The 20520-nt window shown below is 42.7% G+C and overlaps 1 protein-coding gene across 1 annotated transcript in view; it reads left to right on the forward strand.

Moving 5' to 3' along the window:
• KMT2B (lysine methyltransferase 2B) overlaps positions 1 to 20520 on the forward strand; it is a 78888-nt gene that overhangs the window by 51076 nt on the left and 7292 nt on the right. Inside the window, exons 19-28 of the mRNA XM_060783918.2 lie at positions 47 to 120; positions 3084 to 3208; positions 4287 to 4390; positions 5069 to 5206; positions 6634 to 6792; positions 7003 to 7123; positions 8872 to 8950; positions 12428 to 12588; positions 14008 to 14223; positions 15491 to 17027. Coding sequence (XP_060639901.2) covers positions 47 to 120; positions 3084 to 3208; positions 4287 to 4390; positions 5069 to 5206; positions 6634 to 6792; positions 7003 to 7123; positions 8872 to 8950; positions 12428 to 12588; positions 14008 to 14223; positions 15491 to 17027 — 2714 coding nt within the window. The remainder of the gene's footprint in view (positions 1 to 46; positions 121 to 3083; positions 3209 to 4286; positions 4391 to 5068; positions 5207 to 6633; positions 6793 to 7002; positions 7124 to 8871; positions 8951 to 12427; positions 12589 to 14007; positions 14224 to 15490; positions 17028 to 20520) is intronic.

A 20520-nucleotide genomic window follows, 5' to 3' on the forward strand; every position in this document is an offset into this window, starting at 1 on the left:
CCAGCTATAATAATGATATGATTGTCCGTGCTTTTTCTCCTTCCAGCTAATGGGAAAGTTCTTCAGCTGGTTTGATGCTCAGGATGAAAAGCACTGGATACATAACACCACCCTTCCCAAGTGAGTGTTCAGAGGCTGAAACTGAGGTTCAAGCTGAAAAGCACTGCAATGCTGTTTAAGCAGAGGACAGGGAGGCCTGAAATTCCAAGTTTATTGGAATGTATATGAAACTTTCTGTCTATAATGTTCTGGGTTAGAGTTAGGGTTAGGGAGAAAGGTGGGATGCATATGTTGGGATTCAACCCCACGCTGCCCAAGTCCTCAAGGAGGAGCTATTAGTTTAATATAGGATTACGGTTAGGATTAGAGTATAGTAAAGACCAGGGGTCCTCAAACTAAGGCCCAAGGGTCAGATACGGCCCCCCAAGGTCATTTACCCGGCCCTTTCTCAGGATCAACCTAAGTCTGAAATGACTTGAAAGCACACAACAACAACAACAATCTTATCTCATCAGCCAAAAGCAGGCTCACATTTCCCATTGAAATACTAATCAGTTTATATTTGTTAAAATTGTTCTTCATTTTAATTATTGTATTGTTCTTAAGTGTTTTTTGCACTACAAATAAAATATGTGCAGTGTGCATAGGAATTCATTCATTTTTTTTCAAATTATAATCCGGCCCTCCAACAGTTTGAGGGATTGTGACCTGGCCCTCTGTTTAAAAAGTTTGAGGACCCCTGGTATAGACTAAGGGTTTCCCTTCCCCTATGTCTCCTGAATGACAGTTAGGAATGTATCTTTTTCTTCTCTCTGTTTCTGCTCTCATTTTCATTGTTTGTTTAAAATGGATCATTTTCTACTGCAAGCTTTTTGAATCTGACCTACTTTCTTAGAGTTTAGCATGGAAAGTATCTGCTGTGTGCTTTGAGATCTCTCTCTTCTTGTGTGTTAGGAGAGATGTAGTGATTGAGTTTTTCCCTCTCTTGAAACCTTAGAAGAAATGGGTGTTAGAGTAGCTCAGACCCAGTTCTAGATTATTAAGAAATGCAACTATTTCTTATTATTGTAAATAAACTTTTTGTGATTTATTTAAGATTGCACTCTGCATGTTTGCCTCCTAAAGTCGAATATTTATTTACAGCCACATTACATGCAGTTCATACTCCACTTGCTAATAAGCTGATGCTCAGCTTTTGTATCTTGCTCGTTTTTGGATGCTCTGCTACATAATAGGGTAGTTTTCCTTAACAGTATAGAGAATTAACAAATAAGAATAAATAGAATTGTGGTACTTCCTACAAGAAATAAAAGAGCTTTTGTAGAGGAGTTTGAGTACTAAGGAAATATTCCTGTGTTTCCTGGCAAATCTCTTGATATAAAAACTATATAGTCTTTTTTGCTAAAAAAAAAATCAACTTCTACAACAGAATGGAATGGAGCTCATTTATGTCAAGGGAATGTGGTATACTCAGCCCACTGTGTTTTTCATTCTTGTTCATAACATTTGTAGCCCAATCTGTATCTTTGAAATAATCTTGCAAGGTGAGTTGTTGTTTATACTCTATAGAAGGGAGTGTGAGACCAATAGACAGGAGGCTCTTTATCTCTTAGTGCCAAGAGGCTAAATGCCTCTTTACCAAACTGCATGTGCACATGGCTTCAGGCTCTGTTCTTCCTCCTGCCCCTTAAAGTTCAATTCCTCGCTTCAGGCCATTACTACTATTGCCCTGGCCTATCTTTCCTCAGTCTTTTTCTCAAGAGAAAGTTTCAGGAACAAGGAAAGCACAAATATGAAGGAAGAAAGGAGATTCCATCTGAACATTAGGAAGAACTTCCTGTGAGAGCTGTTCAGCAGTGGAACTCTCTGCCCCGAAGTGTGGTGGAGGCTCCTTCTTTGGAAACTTTTAAACAGAGGCTGGATGGCCATCTGTCAGGGATGCTTTGAATGCAATATTCCTGCTTCTAGGCAGGAGGTTGGACTGGATGGCCCATGAGGTCTCTTCCAAGTCTATGATTCTATTATTCTAAGATGGCTGCAAACAAATTATTTTGTTTTTTTTTCTGATAACACTGGCAAACACACATTTTGGTGCCTCAAATGTTAGACTTGTTTCTGAGCCTATTCAACCTGCTGATTCCAAAAATTGCACCCATTTTCCCCTTTCAGCTACAGAACATATATCATCTTTCAGTCACCTTCAGCTCACCATTAAAATCATGATAACCATATCTAAGAAACTAGAGCTGAAGCAATCCATCCAATGCAATTTTCTGATTGCTTCAGATGGATTTTCTGAAGCAATCCATCTAATGCAATTTTCCCTTCCCATTGGGGAAGCGAAAGCCTCAGACTATTCTAATGTTAACTAACTTCTCCTCATTGAGGACTGCAGACTGCAGGGGAAACTATCCTTAAATATAGCAGAGCATCCAAAAACCAACATGATACTAAAAGTTTGAGCATCCGTTCACAGCAAGCAAAGCATGAAGTGCCGTGTGATGTGGCTGTAAAGAATGTAGAGCTTAGGTAGGCAAAGATGCAGAGTCCATTTTTTAAAAAAAATCACAAAAGGTTTGTTGACAATAATAAGAACTAACTACATTTCTTCTGAGTACAGCACTGGGTCTGAACTGCTCTAACACCCACCTATTCCAAGGTTTCAAAGAGAGGGAAAAACTCACTCTCCTGACACACAAGCAGAGAGAGATCTCAAAACACACAGCACATACTCTCCATACTGAAGTGTAAGAAGGCAGAAGTCAGATTCAAAAAACTTGCAATATAAACAACCAATCAGAATGAGAGTTGAAACAGAGAAGAGAGATGAAAAAGAAACATTCCCAACTGTTATACAGGAAGACATAGGGGAAGGGAAAGCCTCAGATCATTCTAATGTTAACTAACTTCTCCTCATTGAGGACTGCAGACTTGAGCAACACAAATTACCCCAGGAATAGGCCTAAAAACCAAAACACCAAGAAAATGGGCTGTGTAATGGAAATAGCTGCTCCCTTAGAATGAAATGCTTTGGAATCATCTCTGCAGCACCTGATGTCCCTTCTCTTTTGCTCCTCCAACAGTGGCATGCTTCCTAATGCTGTCCTGCCTCCTTCCTCTGACCACATCTATGCTCAATGGAGGCAGCCCGAGGAGACCAAGCCAGCTACTAAGAGTCATTCGACTTTCAGTGGTTCTGAAAAAATAGGTAAGGCTCTGCGAAAAAGGTCTTCAGGGGAAGTGGGCATTTAATAATATAATAATAAACTTTATTTATACTCCGCCACCATCTCCCCGAAGGGGACTCGAGGTGGCTAACGTGAGGCCAAGCCCAAAAGTAACAATACAACAAGACAAAATTCAAAGAAACAAAATAGCATCAAAATAAACACATGAAATGACAGAATAAAATAAACGGTCTCAAAAACAACATGATAGAAAGATGAAACACGGGGCGGACCAAATGTGCTAGGAGTAAAATTGATAAAAACCCTGGGTGAGATAAGAATGTGTGTCTGAGGGAGAATAGGTTTCCAAGGGAGGAGGTAGGCCTTTAATTAAGGGCAGGGGGAGAGTGTGTTTTGAGGGCAGAAACTGAAGTGCAGGAAGATTACCTCAAAGTTTATACGTGTCAAGGAGGGCTTTGGCTGTTAGATTTCCACTCATTGTGAATATAATAACACCACTGAATCAGACCTGTGGTCTATCCTAATGAGCATTATTTTGTACCAGGGATGAGAAACTTGTGGCCCCCTTATCTTGTTGAACTCTAATTGCCAGCAGACCACCAGCAATGAGGAGTGTTGGGGGCTGTCATTCAGCTTCTGGGGTACACTCCCCAGCAGCAGCTCTTTGGGATTTTAGTACTTTCACACTTCACCATTTTCACACTAGATTGTCTATTTCCTTTCCTATGGAATCCTGGGGTTTGTAACTTGGAGCTGTCTGGCTACTCCTTCCCAAATTGCAATGTCAGAATTCCTTAGGTTGGAGACATGGCAGTTAAAATGGAAACATAGCATGACAACTATGTAGTGTAAAAGAACCCCTGTTTGAGGTACTGTATATACTAGAGTATAAGCTGAGTTTTTCAACTAATAGTCGGGTTAGCTTATACTTGAGTATATATGGTATATCCCTTTGTGCTGACTCAGTCTTCTTGTATTCTCTCTCTGTGAAAGATCTCCTCTTTTCTAGAATATTTTCTTGGATGACTATTTATGGGGCTCCTTGCCCTGCAGTAGCTACAGCTTTATGTGTCCGTTCCATTTCTCCTTTTGCTGTAGCTCCGAAAGATGCAGACCATGCCTCACCACAGGAGCCGTTGGCCGACCCGGAGGATAAGAGACAGTGTGCTCTATGTCTCCAGTATGGTGATGCTCCCTCCAAGGTAAGGGTAGACGCTATTGAGAAGGTAAGAGCTCTGCTGGATTTCAGTGCATGCTTCATCTTGTGATAGATGTAGTCCAGCATACTATTTTTCACAGTAGCCAGCCAGATGCCTTGCTCAACAAGGAGGCCTTGAAGGCCAGAGCCCTCTTCCACTTTTGATTCCCAGCAATGGGTATTTGGAGGCACACTATTTCTGATCCTGGAACTAACATATAGCTATGATAATAGTAATCATAGATGATAAGTTAAAATAATCACTGTATTTCGTCAATTCTGAGATGCAGTTTTTACTATACTGTATAAACATATTAAAATGGAGTGGTTTTGGAATTGTGGGTGTTTTTATACATATAAATAAAGCTTTTTCTGTTTGTGGTGTTGAAATTACAATTAGTGGCATCTTAGAATCGAAGAACAGCGATAGTAACCACTGATAGAAACTGTCCATCCCACTTGGGTATTGGTATTCGCTTCTCTTTCCTGGAGAAGTGGCATCAGGAATTGGGGAAGAGGCTGGTGATCTCCAGCTTCTTCACTGTCTGTTCTGGAGCAGGAAGAAGGGGTTTAAATGTTCGATTGAGTACTGCCTTGTTTCAGGAAGAATGGGGTTTACATCTCATGCAGCGTCCTTGGTGGTTCCTCTTCTTCTTAACACAAGTTTTTGGCCTCCTTCCAGGATGCTGGAAGGCTACTGTACATTGGCCAAAATGAATGGACTCATGTCAACTGTGCTATCTGGTCAGCTGAGGTCTTTGAGGAGAATGATGGCTCCCTCAAGAATGTACATGCTGCTGTGGCCCGAGGTCGACAAATGGTAGGTGCTGTCTCTGAGAAGTATCACATTGGATTGCAGTGGCTGCCACTTCATCATTGCCATTACATCATTAACCTTCAACAAAATCAGTGAAGAGATGAGATTTATGAAACCCTACAGATAAAAAAAACATAGATTAGTGCAGCATGGAACTACTTCATCTCTCTTGCTGGTTACCATAGTGGTGGGTGGTGTTCCAGCTGTCACGGCACTGGCTCTTTTATCGTCCTTCACTATCAACTATGCCAATTGGGCCTGATGGCAATTGCCATCCAGCAGGATCTGGCTGTTTCCCAGCCTTGAACATGGAAAGCCAAGCTGAGCTCTGTTTTGGATTTGCTAAGTGCTGCCTGTGTTTCAAGATAGCTTTTATACTGAAGGCTTTTATGGCCGGAACCACTGGGTTGTTGTGAGTTTTCCGGGCTCTGTAGCCATGTTCTAGAAGCAGTCTCTTCTGACGTTTCATCTGGATCTATAGCAGGCATCCTCAGATGTTGTGCGTTCTGTTGGAAACTAGGAAAATGGGGTTTAGTATCTGGAATCTCCAGGGTGGGAGAAAGAACTCTTGTATGTTTGAGGTAGGTGTGAATGTTTCAATTGGCCACCTTGATTAGTATTTAATGGCCCAACAGTTTCAAGGTGTGAGTTCTTATTGCCTTGTGGAATCCTTTGTTGGGAGTTTCTCCCTTTGTTGGGAAACAATCAGGGCCAGCTAATCACCTCCCAACAAAGGATTCCCCCAGGCTGTAAGAAGCCACTGTTGGGCCATTAAATGCTAATCACTGTGGCCAATTGAAACATTCATAGGGAGATGTTGACAAGCTGGAAGGTGCCCAGAGAAGGGTGACTAAAATGATCAAAGGTCTGGAGAATAAGCCCTATGAGGAGTGGTTTAAAGAACTGGGCATTTTTGACTGCAGAAGAGAAGGCTGAGAGGAGAAATGAGGAGGGCCTTGTATAAATATGTAAGGGGAAGTCATAGGGAGGCGGGAGCAAACTTGTTTTCTGCAGCCCTGGGGACTAGGACGCAAAACAATGACGTCAAACTACAGGAAAGGAGATTCCACCTGAACATTAGGAATAACTTCCTAACTGTGAAAGCTGTTCAGCAGTGGACCTCTCTGCCCCGGAGTGTGGTGGAGTCTCCTTCTTTGGAGGCTTCTAAACAGAGGCTGTATGGCCATCTGTCTGGGGTGCTTTGAATGTGATTTTTCTGCTTGGCAGGGGGTTGGATTAGATGGCCCACAAGGTCTCTTCCAACTGTATGATTCTATGACTCTACAATGACCCACTAAAGATGGATAATTTATTTCTTGGTGAGGTTCCCTCTTTCTGACATGCCCCTCTACTTCTTTGCTTTCTGCCGTAATTCAAAGCTGTAGTGGTGGTGTTAATTGCACTGCTGACATGCCTTTCCCTTCCTTTAGCGCTGTGAACACTGTCAACGCAACGGGGCCACAGTTGGCTGTTGCCTTTCTGCATGTATCAGCAACTACCACTTCATGTGTGCGCGTCTTCGCCAGTGCACTTTCCAGGATGATAAGAAAGTCTTCTGCCAGAAGCATGTCGATCTTCTTGATGGGACGGTAAGAGTTGTGGGAGGCGCAGAGAGGGAGGGTGGCGGGGCTTTTGTTTGTCTCCTGGGGTGAGTGGATTATGGCTGGAACCGTGACCTTTTTGAAAGCTAGAGTTTTGATTCCTGTTGATATTTTAAGATAGCAAGACATGGCCATTGCAAAAAAGTAACTCTTGGTCATGGTCAGGCCAAGTTCTCAGTCATGTTGTTTGTCCTTTAGGAAATTGTTGCCGATGATGGGTTTGATGTCCTGCGCCGCGTCTACGTTGACTTTGAGGGCATCAGCTTTAAGAGGAAATTCATGGTGGGCCTAGAACCGGACATCATCAACATGATGATAGGTAATTTTGGGGCGGGGTTGCAGTCTGCCAAATGACTTGGCAGCACAGGTCACCTTACCTTGATTGATCCTTCAGAGTAATGCTCTGGACCTGGTGATATATAGCAATGTTGGGTAATTTCAAAAGGAAAAATCATTTTAAAATGGTAAAGCAGCAACAACAGCAGTAATTTAGCAGATCAGAGCCTTTTTGAGCATTACAGTTGAGCTAATGAGCTTCAGCAATTACAGGAGTAGAGTCAAGCTTTAAATGTTACAAAATACTATACTGAAAGAGGTAACGATTCGATGCCCAAGGACATCATAAAACATTTAAAACAGGAATACATAGTATAAAACCAAACAAAAGTGATAAAAACATAAGCCATTTGCGTCTCCTAATTAAAAACATTAATTAAAAACACCAGGAGAGAATGCTTCTGGAACATGGCCATACATCCTGAAAAACTTACAACAACCCAATGATTCCAGCCATGAAAGCTTTCAACAATACATTGAATATCTCTCTACAGACATCTTATCTCTCTCCATGCTCACAGGAAAAGAACAAAATGGAAGACTTAGCAACTTTGAATATAAAAAGGCCTGTCCCCAAGAAGTATGAGTCTTAACATGCAGGGAATAGCAAGAGAGAGGGAGACAAATAGGGGGAGGGCTTTATTTATTTACTGTATTTTTACCCCGCTCTATTTCAACTCCGAAGGGGACTTAGAGCAACTTTCTCCGCCAGCTCACTCATCTGCCTATCTTTTTCCTTGATGAGGACTATAAACTTGTCCAGGATATGGTTGAGTCCAACAGGCAACAATACATGGAAGGATAGGCAGCAGGTATTACAGCCAATCAGGGGACTTAACAGGTGGCAGATGGGAGGGGAAGTTCGGTCTGTTGCCTGAGCCAGATTGGTCAGTGTCTCATGGGAAGCAAATCGTAGCTGTGGCTGAGAAGTATATCATGCCCTTTGTATGGAGAAAGCCCTAAGTTCACTTCCTGACTTCTCCAGGTCGTACTGAGAGCCTGTCACCATAGAGAGGTAGATGGACTAATGGTCTGACTTGCTAGATGACAGCCTCTTGTGTTCTTTTTACAGGAAAGACTGTAGCTCAGTGGTAGAGCACGTGATTTGCATGCAGAAAGTCCCAAGTTCAGTCCCCAGCGTCTCCAGGTAGGGCTGGGAAAATCCCCTGCCTGAGACTCTGGAGAGCTATGGCCAGTCAGTCTAGATTATAAGGCTAGATGGAACCATGGTCTGACTCTGTATAAGGCAGCTTTATGTTTTGTGCCTACTCTGTAACAGCTGCCAAGAGGGCTAGCAAATAAATAGTAGTACCCAAGGCAGAACATCCAAATAGCTTCCCCTTCTCCTTCCCACATACATTCAAGAGTAGGCAGCTTGGTACTCTTCAGATCCTTTGGACTACAACTGCTGTTATTCCTGAACATTGGTCACATAGTATGGGGTTTGTGGGAGGTGTGTCCCCAGAATTGTAGAGGTCACCAGGTTGCCTAGTCCTGCATTAATTATAATGGGACACCACTCATGGGGTCATTCTCCAAAACTTCACACAGCACAACTCATCAGAGTTTTTGTGCCCAGTATGTCAGAGACTGACTATGCATTCTGTCTATGCAGTGTTGCTGGCACCCAAAATGCACCACGTTGTGAAGTTGCCTCCCCCTTTGCCTCAGCTTTGGGCCATTTCCAGATAGCAGATGCCTCTCCACTCATTCTGAATGTATCCATTTCAGGTTCGATGAAGATAGACAGTTTGGGAATGCTGACAGACTTGTCGGAATGTGAGGGACGCCTCTTTCCTGTAGGCTACCAGTGAGTATCAGCTTCCAAAATAACTGTGGTTCCATCCTGTGTTGATGTCCTGGGATCTTCACTTGGGGACTGGCTCTATTATATATGCGCATTTCATGCAGAAATATCAAGTAGTTGGTAGAGCTGGAGCCTTCTTTCCATACCAGCTTTCTTTCAAATTCTTTGCCGACTGTGGGAGTCCCTAGACTGTGCATAATCTTCCTTCACCTCTAAATTCTACAGCAAGGCTCGGATCTTTTACTGGGAAGCGCCATCAGCCCCAATCCAATATGACCAATAATAATAAATCATTGAAATTGATTCTAAACATCTGGAGGTCAACAGGGTGGGAGACATATCAATACGGTGTTCTGTTTGATTATGGTCTCCATTTGGCTGTTTGAGCCTTGTGATTAGTGGAAGTGATAACAAGAAAAAGTTTTATTGGCCCTGTAAAAACTAACGGGTTTTAGTTGCTGCAACCTTTTATGGACTGCAGCCTAATTCAGCAGATTTTTATTATTTTTTTGGTCGCGTCAGAAGCGACTTGATAAACTGCAAGTCGCTTTTGGTGTGAGAGAATTGGCCGTCTGCAAGGACATTGCCAGGGGATTCCCGGATGTTTTGATGTTTTTATCATCCTTGTGGGAGGCTTCTCTCATGTCCCCGCATGAGGAGCTGGAGCTGATAGAGGGAGCTCAACCGAGATGCAAAGTGGTGTTGTTCCATTTGGCAAATTAATATCTACATCAGTGGTTCTCAACCTGTGGGCCCCCAGGTGTTTTGGCCTACAACTCCCAAAAATCCCAGGCAGTTTACCAGCTGTTAGGTTTTCTGGGAGTTGAAGGCCAAAACACCTGGGGGCCCACAGGTTGAGAACCACTGATCTACATTATTTTGATGCACTCGTGAGCTGTATTATTTGTATTACTACTGAACTAAGGGTTTTTTAAATGCCTGCTGTTTAGTATATTATCACATTTTGTACTTATTTCTGGTCCCACTGGTTACCTTCCTTAATTCTTCAGGAACACCTGTCTCTTGTGACTTCACTAGGATGAAGGCTTTCTATCGGAACATGTGTATTATTCAGCTTATCTGTGCTAAACTGTATGGGCTGCTGACAAACAGGTTTTTGTTAATAAATACTATTAAGGAAATGGAAGGCACTAACACATACACACACTTAAATCTCTTGTGAAATATCAGCATTAACCAAATGGGCTCTCAGTTCATTACAAGCATTTAATTAACAAGTTGAAGAAATTTTTCCTGCACACATTCCAGCATCCTACTCGTTGCTTTAGTGATTTTTTTTCTTTTTTTAAATCATTATTTCATTTATTTACTGTGAATACTTGTTTTGGTTTTGATCTGTGACTTTTGCCAATAACCTTCCACTAAGTGGTTTGTTGTATTTACTTTAAACCTTTTCACCCATCTTTGCACATTAGTAAAGGTAAAGGTTTCCTCGACATTAAGTCTAGTTGTGTCTGACTCTGGGGGTGGTGATCATCTCCATTTATAAGCCGAAGAGCCGCCGTTGTCCATAGACACCTCCAAGATAATGTGGCTGACATGACTGCATGGAGTGCCGTTACCTTCCCGCTAAGGCAGTACATACTGATCTACTCAATTTGCATGTTTTCTAACTACTAGGTTGGCAGAAGCTAGGGCTAACAGCGGAGCTCACCCTGCTCCTCGGATTCGAACTACCGACCTTTTGGTCAGCAAGTTCAGAAGCTCAGCAGTTTAACCCGTTGCGCCACCAGGGGACTATCTTTGCACATTACTTTCATTAATTATGACCTCATCATACACATTTTTGAGCTTTCTGTAGATAGCAGCAGCACATCCTTCTTTGGCTAATGACTCAATGGCTGTTCTTTGTTTCTGCTTCGTGTCCATGCTCATTAAAGGTCCAGAACAAAAAATAAACTTGTCAGTCATGCAATAAGGATTCCCCAATCTGGTGGTTTAATAGCATCACATTTGGGTTAATGACCTCAGAGAAAATTAAGCCCAGCCATTACTTACAATATGACCCTTGCAGAATTGACGAAATATGTTTGATATGAGGAATAGTATTTGTTTGTATGCATGGTTCTAGTTGTAGCAATTACTGATAGCTTTGTTTTGTTGATTTTGGGTGGGTTACTATAAAGTGCGGAATTGAGTGCATTCTCCAGGTAGCTGTCCAGGTATTGCATGCCACCTGATTAAAAATGTATTTGTTAGCTCTTGCAACTGTAGACAAAGATGATAGTTAACAAGATTTACAACCATAAAGAGGCAACACTAAATGTTCCTTTCTTCATCATGGTCTCTGTTAAATTGCACATATGGTAGTTATGGTGCCAGCGCAGCAATCTACCTCATCTTTGAGTGTTGCCATGACTGGGAATTGTGGAAACTAGAGTCCAGCAACAGCTGTAGGACTGTTGTTTCCATGCAACGGTCTATTTTAGCTGAGCTAATCCTCTCAGCTAATCCATGCAGAAGGATAGCGCTTGGTTTCATCAGCTGCCATGCAGATTCTCTTTGAAAACCTTGATAATTGGAGGAAGTGCAAAGAGGCAAGAAGATCCATTCTTAGGAATCGGAACAAGACGCTGTAGTATCACCAGTTTTTACTAGCACTTGAAATTTACAATTCTTTTAGAGTACAGACATCTTGGCACCCAAAACCCTTGGTGCCAAACTTAAAGTACTACATCAGTAGCTTGCTAGAATGATTTCACTTTATGAAAAACTGAAGACCCACATTGGCTAATGTAGCAATTGAGACATCAAGCTATACAACAGGGGTCCTCAAACTTTTTAAACAGAGGGCCAAGTCACTATCCCTCAAACTGTTGGAGGACCGGATTATAAATGGAAAAAAAAGAATTAATCCCTATGCACATTTCACATATCTTATTTGTAGTGCAAAAAAATTAAAAAAACAATATAATAATTAAAATGAAGAACAAATTTAACAAATATAAACTTATTAGTATTTCAATGGGAAGTGTGGGCCTGCTTTTGGCTGATGAGATAGGATTGTTGTTGTTGTTGTTGTTGTTGTTGTGTGCTTTCAAGTCATTTCAGACTTAGGTTGACCCTGAGCGAGGGCCAGGTAAATGACCTTGGGGGGCTGTATTCGGCCCCCAGGCCTTAGTTTGAGAACCCCTGTCCTAGTGTATCAAATAATCTGGATAGTTTAATAATTGCACAAAGAAGCAAGAACATTGACCTAAATGCAATATCCCATAGTCCTTTTTCCTCCAGAACAGATTTCCTGATTGTCTGATTAGTTAGAATAGTAGATCTCACCACTTAATCCCTCAGGAGTTTTTGCACTGACATTTACTCCAGCCAGCATGGCCAATGGTCATAGAATATGGAAATGGAAGACCAACAGCAGAGAGACAGAGGTTGCGAACTAGTCACTTAGAGAAAATAGCTACATAGCTTCCTGAATGCCACACTAGTGAGGCAAGATTGTTTTCTTTTGAGGTGTTCCCGGATGTACTGGAGTACGATGGATGCCCGCAGGCGATGCTGGTATAAGTGTCGTGTCTTAGAGTATCGGCCAAAGCAAAGCCAGGAGGAGCCAGATGCATCGGGGGTGCAGGAAGAGAACCACACTATTGTCCACAGTCCTGCTGTCCCTGCAGGTAAGGTTGATCAGGCCTTTTAGGAAAGTGCTGTTTTGAGAATGGATCATGTCATACCTCCTTTATATGGTGTGGCAACTTGGGAGACAGTATAGCTAAATAGTAGTTTTCAAAGCATCTGGCCTGGCAATGTGAGAAAACAAAAATCCTTTTGGGACAGCTATGCTGTTATCTATTTACCTATGGAAAGTAACTCTCCTATGTTAATTAAAATATTCTAGTCTTTTAAGACTATGAAAACTAAAACAAGGCTTAAAATTACGAGGGAAGTATCTCTTGCAGTCCAGCACTATAACCACTAAAATACACTGGTTTTGTATGTAATGCTTGTCTGTCATGCTGTCATTAGGCATTGCTTCTTAGAGGCATTATTCTTGCTTTTTTATTTGAATAACCATCCCTTGTGGCAAATGATTCCAAGCCCTCAAATGTAACTATCAGTGCAATAACAAAAGCCAAACCTTAATTACCAAAATTTTAAACCCAAGTAGTATTTTATGAAAAGAATGATTTGCAGCATGATTGCAGTCTATACTGCCAAAGGAGCATTCTTCTGCTCTGGGCCTGGGACCATAGTTCCATGCGTGCCTTGCACACACACAAATCCCAGGTTGGTTCAGCCGCAGTAAAAAGGACTGTGGAGCATGTGGGATGGGAATGGTAAAGGTAAAGGTTCCCGCTGACAATCAGTCTAGTTTTGTCCAATTCTGTGGGTTGGTGCTCATCTCAATTTCTAAGCTAAAGAGCCAGTGTTGTCCGTAGACACCTCCAAGTTCATGTGGCCAGCATGACTGCATGGAGCACCATTACCTTCCCACAGAAGCGGTACCTATTGATCTACTCACATTTGTATGTTTTCGAACTGCTAGGTTGGTAGAAGCTGGGCCTAACCGTGGGAGCTCACTCCACTCCCCGGATTCGAACCGCCAACCTTTTGGTCAGCAAGTTCAATAGCTCAGTGGCTTAACCGGTACCTCCCTTTTAGCATTCCGGAGAAAAGTTAAGACTTGGCTGTTTGAGCAAACGTTTGGCAATGCAGTGTAACAGACATAGGAATATGGAACGATTGGATGATGATATTGGACAATGTTTTTAACTAAGACACTTATAATTTATGTGGTAACTGATTTTATTATGATTTTGTGTTTTATGCCAATGCTTTTAAATGTTTTATACTGTAATTGACATTGAATTGCTGCCTTTGTTAACTGCCCTGAGTCACCTGCAGGCTGAGAAGGGCGGTATGCAAATATAGTAAACAAACAAATAAATAAATAACCCACTGCGCCACCAGGGGGCCTGAGAGATGGGAATAGACAGACAAAAATATTCCTTTGTTTTCTGCCCCAAACCCAGAAGGGCCACAGGCTCTTTCCACTATTTTTGTTCTGTCTCTGATGTTCATGCTGTCATTTCCAGATTCAAGCATTGAAGAAAAGCACCTTAAGGATGTGTCCACTTCCATGCCTCCCCCGGAGCATCACTCTCCTATACAGAACCCAGGGTCTCTGCCGCACCCAGAGGCTGCTGTCACCAAGCCTAAATCTCTTACCGGAGCTCGCATCAAAGTGCCCAACTACTCCCCTACTCGGAGGCCCATCAGCGGCGTGTCATCCCGTCCACTGCCATCCCCTGGTGTGTATTTTAAATGGATGCTTTTTGTAGAAGAAAGGTAGGGAATCTTTGGGCTTGTCTCATCCCTTTGATTTAATTGTTCTTGCTTGGCATCCCACCTGCTGAATTAATTTTTTCCCACTCAAAGCCTAAAAATTCCTTTCATCAGGCTTAATTATATATTATGTTTTGGAATTTCTCTTGTATTTTTCTTCCAGAATGGGGCCCAAGGCAAATTACAGCGAAATGGAAACAAGATAGACCTAAAAACAGATGATAAAAAAGTCAAAATACAATTTGACAGATAACGCAAGCCAACAAGTATTTTTCATCAGATATAATTTTAGGTCATTCTTATAGAGTTTTTTTGCGCTGAATTCAGATCTGTGTTTATTTTTTCTCTATCATGTGCAGTTTTTATGATGAGGCTAATCAAATAATTAATGCACTTATGCATTGGTATCAATAGAATCTAATTGATATCAGTGCATAAATGCATTAATTGTTCAATTAGCCTCATCTCAAAAACTATATGTTATAGAGAAAAAATAAACACAGATCGGAATTCAGCGCAAAAAACTATAAGAATGACCTAAAATTATATCTGATGAAAAATACTTGTTGGCTTGTGTTACACTAATAAGTTGCTAAATGTGAAGACTGAGAACATAAAAACAAAGATAAAAATGTAATAACATCTTTAAGCTAAATGATATTACAGTAGAGTCTCGCTTTTCCAACATAAATGAGCCAGCAGAACGTTAGATAAGTGAAAATGTTGGATAATAAGGAGGGATTAAGGAAAAGCCTATTAAACGTCAAATTACGTTGTGATTTTACAAATTAAGCACCAAAGCATCATGTTTTATAACAAATCGACAGAAAAAGCAGTTCAATACATGGTAATGTTATGTAGCAATTACTGTATTAACTAATTTAGCACCAAAATATCGCAATTTATTGAAACAGCTGTGGATCCGTGCGGGAGGCAGACTGCGTTGGATAATACAGAACATTGGATGAGCAAAGGTTGGATAAGCAAGACTCTACTGTACTATTTTTTTCTCCTATCCTTTTGTCTCTGGTCCCAAGCACCAGTGGCTCCCAGTAACCTCTGTGAAATTAAACTCAGGCCTTAGACTCATATAGTTCATAGCAATCCCCTTCAGTATGGCAGTGCATCCCCAACAAGATGCCTGCTTTCATGCCTTGCGTAGCCACTGCAATTTGTTACAGCCAGTCAGTCTCTCAATGCACCATTTTATTTTCTTCCCTTCTGTTTCTGCAGGGAGTGCATCTTCCATGTCTCATCATATCTTGACTGTGGGCGATCCAGACTTCCCTCCTCCGCGCCGCACTCAGCGCCTCAGCCCCCTGTCCCCAAGCAGTGCCCACCGTACCCATCGGTCCTCATTTCCACCTCCAGCCATGGCTAACAGGACTAGTCCCCCCAGCACCTCTCTCAGGGCAATGCCTCCCCTCCCAGACAACCCCACAACTGGGAATGGATTCAGGCAAAATTCTACCTCTGATGGGCAGCCGCCCTCGCTTACCTCACCCCCTCCCTCACCCCCACCTGTGCCACCAGAGCTGGCTTTTGAGCTCAACGTTTCTGACCTGGAATTTGACGACAGCCTTCTAGATGAGCCATTCCAGGAAGAGGAGTTGGGAGTGCCACGGATGTGCCCCCCCTCTCCTGGGCTGGGCCTGCCCCAGTTGGATGGGTTAGGTGATGCTGAGAGTGAGGAGGAAGGAGAGGAGAGCCGCTATTTTCGCTTCCCACGCACAGTGGTGACACGAGAGTCGCCCCTTCCGCCATACCCTCTAGACCTCCCCTTGCCTCACATTAACCAGCTGGATGGGATAGACGATGGTACCGACAGTGAAGCGGATTCAGCTGGGGGGCACCCATCTGCCAAGGGCAAGCAGGCTGAGCCAAGGGTGGAGCGAGAGCTGGCTGGACCCGCTCCTGCTCCTGAGGATTTGCCTTCTGACATTGTGGACTTTGTGCTCAAGAACATGGATACTCCCGAGAGCAAAGCCCCACTGCCTTCCTGCCTCAGTCCGATGCCGATGCCTCCAGCACCTGCTACCTCCACTAGCTTCAATGGCACTGAATCGGTCCACCCCAACCCTGCCCCAGATTTGACCCCAACCCTAACCCTTAGTTGTGCTCAGGTGCTGGGCACCCCTGAGGTAAGAATGCTGGGATCCGAGGGGCAAAAGCCTGGCTCCAAAATCATTCTTGTGAATAAGCTGGGACAGGTGTGTGTCAAAGTGCAGGGTGAAGAAGACATCCTGAACTCTCAAGATGGGGAGCAGGCCTCCAGCTGTGACGCAAAACCAAACTCCGCACCAGCACCACTGCCCGCACCCAGCCCTGCTCCCAGCCTTGGCACAGTCATTTTACGGGCACCTTTGGGCCTGAATCCAAACCCTTTGCCTACTTGGACTATTCGAGGCCCAGTGATCAGCATGGTCCCCATGGTGAATGTGGTGGGCACTACCCCTCAGGCTATTGGTGGAGGGCAGTTGGCACTGAGCGCCCCAGCTCTGGTTACTCCCTCCCTTGGGCTCCAGCAAACCTGTCTCCTCCAGCCTGTGACTATGAATTCCGGTGTGCTGAGCATTCCTGGTTTGGTGTCTTTGCCGGGCCCTCGCCCGGCCATCCGGGTCAAGAGGGTCTCCACCTTTGTTGGAAATGTTCCTGTCAAGAAGGTGAAGATGGACGGAGTCAATGAAGAGGAGCCGTTGCCCATGTCACCCTCAGCAACTCCTGATCACTTGACTAATAACTGCATTTCTGGCAGTACTGTAGGCTCCGGGTAAGGAAATCACCAGTTGCCCCCTCCCCAATTTCATAATACAGAAGTTTTCTTTAAAAAGCAAAAGCAAACCGATTTTGTTTTAAAATAACTTTATAGTGGTTAGATATTTAACTCTTAATCAGTCTTGAAGATGGTTGTGGGGAAGCTGGCAATAAATGAGTGCAACTGAAAGCTGAGGGAATTGTCCTAACCTTGCTGCCAAATCCCCACATCTGCATGAGATTTTATGAGAGTCACATGTGCTGTTTGCCACAGTCTCAGGCTCTTTCCTTTCCTCCCTCAGCTGCTTAGTTTTCTGGGAGAGGACAGGGTATAGGTAGCTAAGACCTTTTAAGTGGAGTTTAAGGGAGGTGTGGGCATTCTTCATAATTAGGGAGACATTCAAGCAAGGTCTGGACAGCAGTCCATTAAAGACTATTCTTGCTTCTTGATTCCTTTATCAAATCCTAGTGTGGATTATGGCCTAAAGGCAAAGGTTTCCCCTGACATTAAGTCTAGTCGTGTCCAACTCTGGGGATTTGTGCTCATCTCCATTTCTAGGCTAAAGAGCCGACATTGTCCGTAAACACCTCCAAGGTCATGCGGCCAGCATGACTGCATGGAGTGCTGTTACCTTCTCACAGAAGTGATACCTATTGATCTACTCACACTTGCATGTTTTCGAACTGCTAGGTTGGCAAAAGCTGGGCCTAACAGCGGGAGCTCACCCTACTCCCTGGATTCAAACAGCTGACCTTTTGGTCAGCTGCTCAGCAGTTTAACCCACTGCGCACCCCGGGTTTTTGTCCTACAATCTACAATTTGGGGTGAAGTAAGTAAACGTATACTATGTTAGCGATGTTTCATTTCAGCAGTAGCCACTCCCATACAGTAAGCATATTTACATGCAGCATTCCTGCCAAAGCGCCGCCCCTTTTTTGGTGTTTCTATTTCCACTTTGATTAATGTGGAAATTGTGTAGGTAAATCCTAGTGCAGGGGTCCTCAAACTTTTTAAACAGAGGGCCAGGTCACAGTCCCTCAAACTGTTGAAGGGCCGGATTATAATTTGAAAAAAAATATGAATGAATTCCTATGCACACTGCACATATCTTATTTTTAGTGCAAAAACACTTAAAACAATACAATAATTAAAATGAAGAACAATTTTAACAAATATAAACTTTTTATATTTCAATGAGAAGTGTGGGCCTGGTTTTGGCTGATGAGATAGGATTGTTGTTGTTGTTATTGTTGTGTGCTTTCAAGTCATTTCAGACTTAGGTTGACACTGAGCAAGGGCCAGGTAAATGACCTTGGAGGGCCGTATCCAGCCCCCAGGCCTTAGTTTGAGAACCCCTGTCCTAGTGTATCAAATAATCTGGATATTTTAATAATTGCACAAAGAAGCAAGAATCGCAGAGTTGGAAGAGACCACAAGGGCCATCTAGTTCAACCCCTGCCATGCAGGAAAAGCACAAAGAACGCACAACAGTTGGCCACCCAGCCCCTGTTTAAAAGCCTCCAAAGAAGGAGCTTCCACCACACTCTTGAAGCAGAGAGTTCCACTGTTCAGTAGCTCTTGAGTTGTTCAATGGTGTTGGTGATATTTCATAGAAGAGCTGATGATATTTTATAGAAGACATTTGGGACTGCCAGCATAGGATTTATTTTCAGGACTGACTTCAAAGCTTGCTTTATATGGACTTTCCAGAAAGAAAATTGTACAATGGTTAGGAGCCTCTTGGAGGAAGTGATGGACCTCCACAGGCCTCAGTGTGCTAAAACATGTAGTTAGATCTTCAGCTCCAGTGGTGCTTCATCCATACAGAGCAGGAGAAAGAACACCATCTGAGAGCATCTTCCACTATAGCTGTTTCCAAAGTGATAGCTGTGCTAGTCTGTTTGATCATAAAGGAATACAGTAACACATTTCAGACTAAGAAATTTCTAGCTGTTTTCCTGGATACAGTACACATACAAGGTTTACTGTATCTAATGAGGTGGACTGTACTCATGAAATCTTGTGCCTTAATTTTTTTTCTTCCCAAGTTGTCTCTAAAGTGCTACTGGATTTTTAATGTTTTTTTTTAATTGCTATAGTTGCTATTTCATCACATCTGCAAGGGGCCAAGTTGGGAAATTAAATAATTATTTTGAATTAATTCAGATGTTTTATGTCCATGTTTTATGTTAGTTATAATTGTTGATAGATTATGTGTTATTAGTTGTTATGTTTAAGATGTCTTTTACGTGGAATTATTCTGGGTTATTATATTTGTACTTATTGTCATTGAGGCATTAAATGTTGCCTTTTTGTTAGTTGGAATCCGCTCTGAGTCCCAGGGGAGATAGAGCAGAATATAAATAACATTTATTATTATTATTATTATATTTATTTATTTGATCAGTCATATGACCATTTCAAAATAGAACATGAGTAAAAAAACAAGGCAAAAAGGTGAGGACAGCAGCTGACCTATTTATAGTCAGAATCTTATTTTCCTGGTTCTTCTTTCAGGAAATCTGCTCTTTTCTTAATAGCTTTCAGAATAAAAAGGCTTACTCTGGTTATGCTGGATCTTTCCTGCCCTTGCAAGAGGGATGTCAGAATATCATTTCTGTTGGGGGACCTGCAGTTGGATAATATTGGATGTAAATATCTGTCTCGCAATTCAGTATATGCTGGGCAGTCAATTAAGAAATGTTCAATGTCTTCCACTGTTTGTTCTCCCCAGACGCAGAATCTCTCACCTCTTGGGATGTTACAGTAGCGCCCGGTTTGCTCCATAATACCAAGTTGTTCAAACCTAGCCCTAGTATATATTCTTCTTAAGGGTAGTGGAAGTGGAATAGTTAGGTAGTGCTCTAAATGAGTATTCCTTTTGTGGGAAGCTAAAAACCTTGTGGCTGAAGACCTACCTATGCTCTCTAGGTCCAGCTTTGCATAGACATCTCGAATGCACCGCTTGAGCACTTGCCCTGCTCCTGGACCCAAAACACCCAGAAATTGCAAAGGCAGACCAAATCCAGCCAACTCATTATTCAGAGCTGCCATCCACAATGACTTCTGGTCATGCTGGACTTGATCCTCTAGACATAGGCGAGGAAGTCTACTGGGATCCATAGAGTTTACTTTTGACCAGTAATTAAACTGTCTCATTAAGATTTGAGCTTTTACTGGGAGTATTCCTAGCTCAGCCCTTACTGCCGCCATCAGCGTTGTTCTGGAAAGGCCCAGGAAGGTGTGAAGCTGCTTAACTTGGAAGGCTTCTATCTTGGCCAAATTGATGTGCCCCCAAATTTCAGCCCCAAATATAAGTGTTGGCATTATTTTTGTTTTAAAGACTTCCAGGGCAGGTCTGATTGTGCCTGGGTATCTATGATGGTACAGCTTATAAATGGAACCTGCTGCTTTCGTTGCTCTTTGTATACTATGAGTAATGTGGTTAGCCCAAGCACCAGATGAAGAGAACATAATGCCTAGATATTTGTAGCAATTATTATTATTA

This window comes from Anolis sagrei, chromosome X (assembly GCF_037176765.1).
Source record: "Anolis sagrei isolate rAnoSag1 chromosome X, rAnoSag1.mat, whole genome shotgun sequence".
NCBI lineage: Eukaryota > Metazoa > Chordata > Lepidosauria > Squamata > Dactyloidae > Anolis > Anolis sagrei.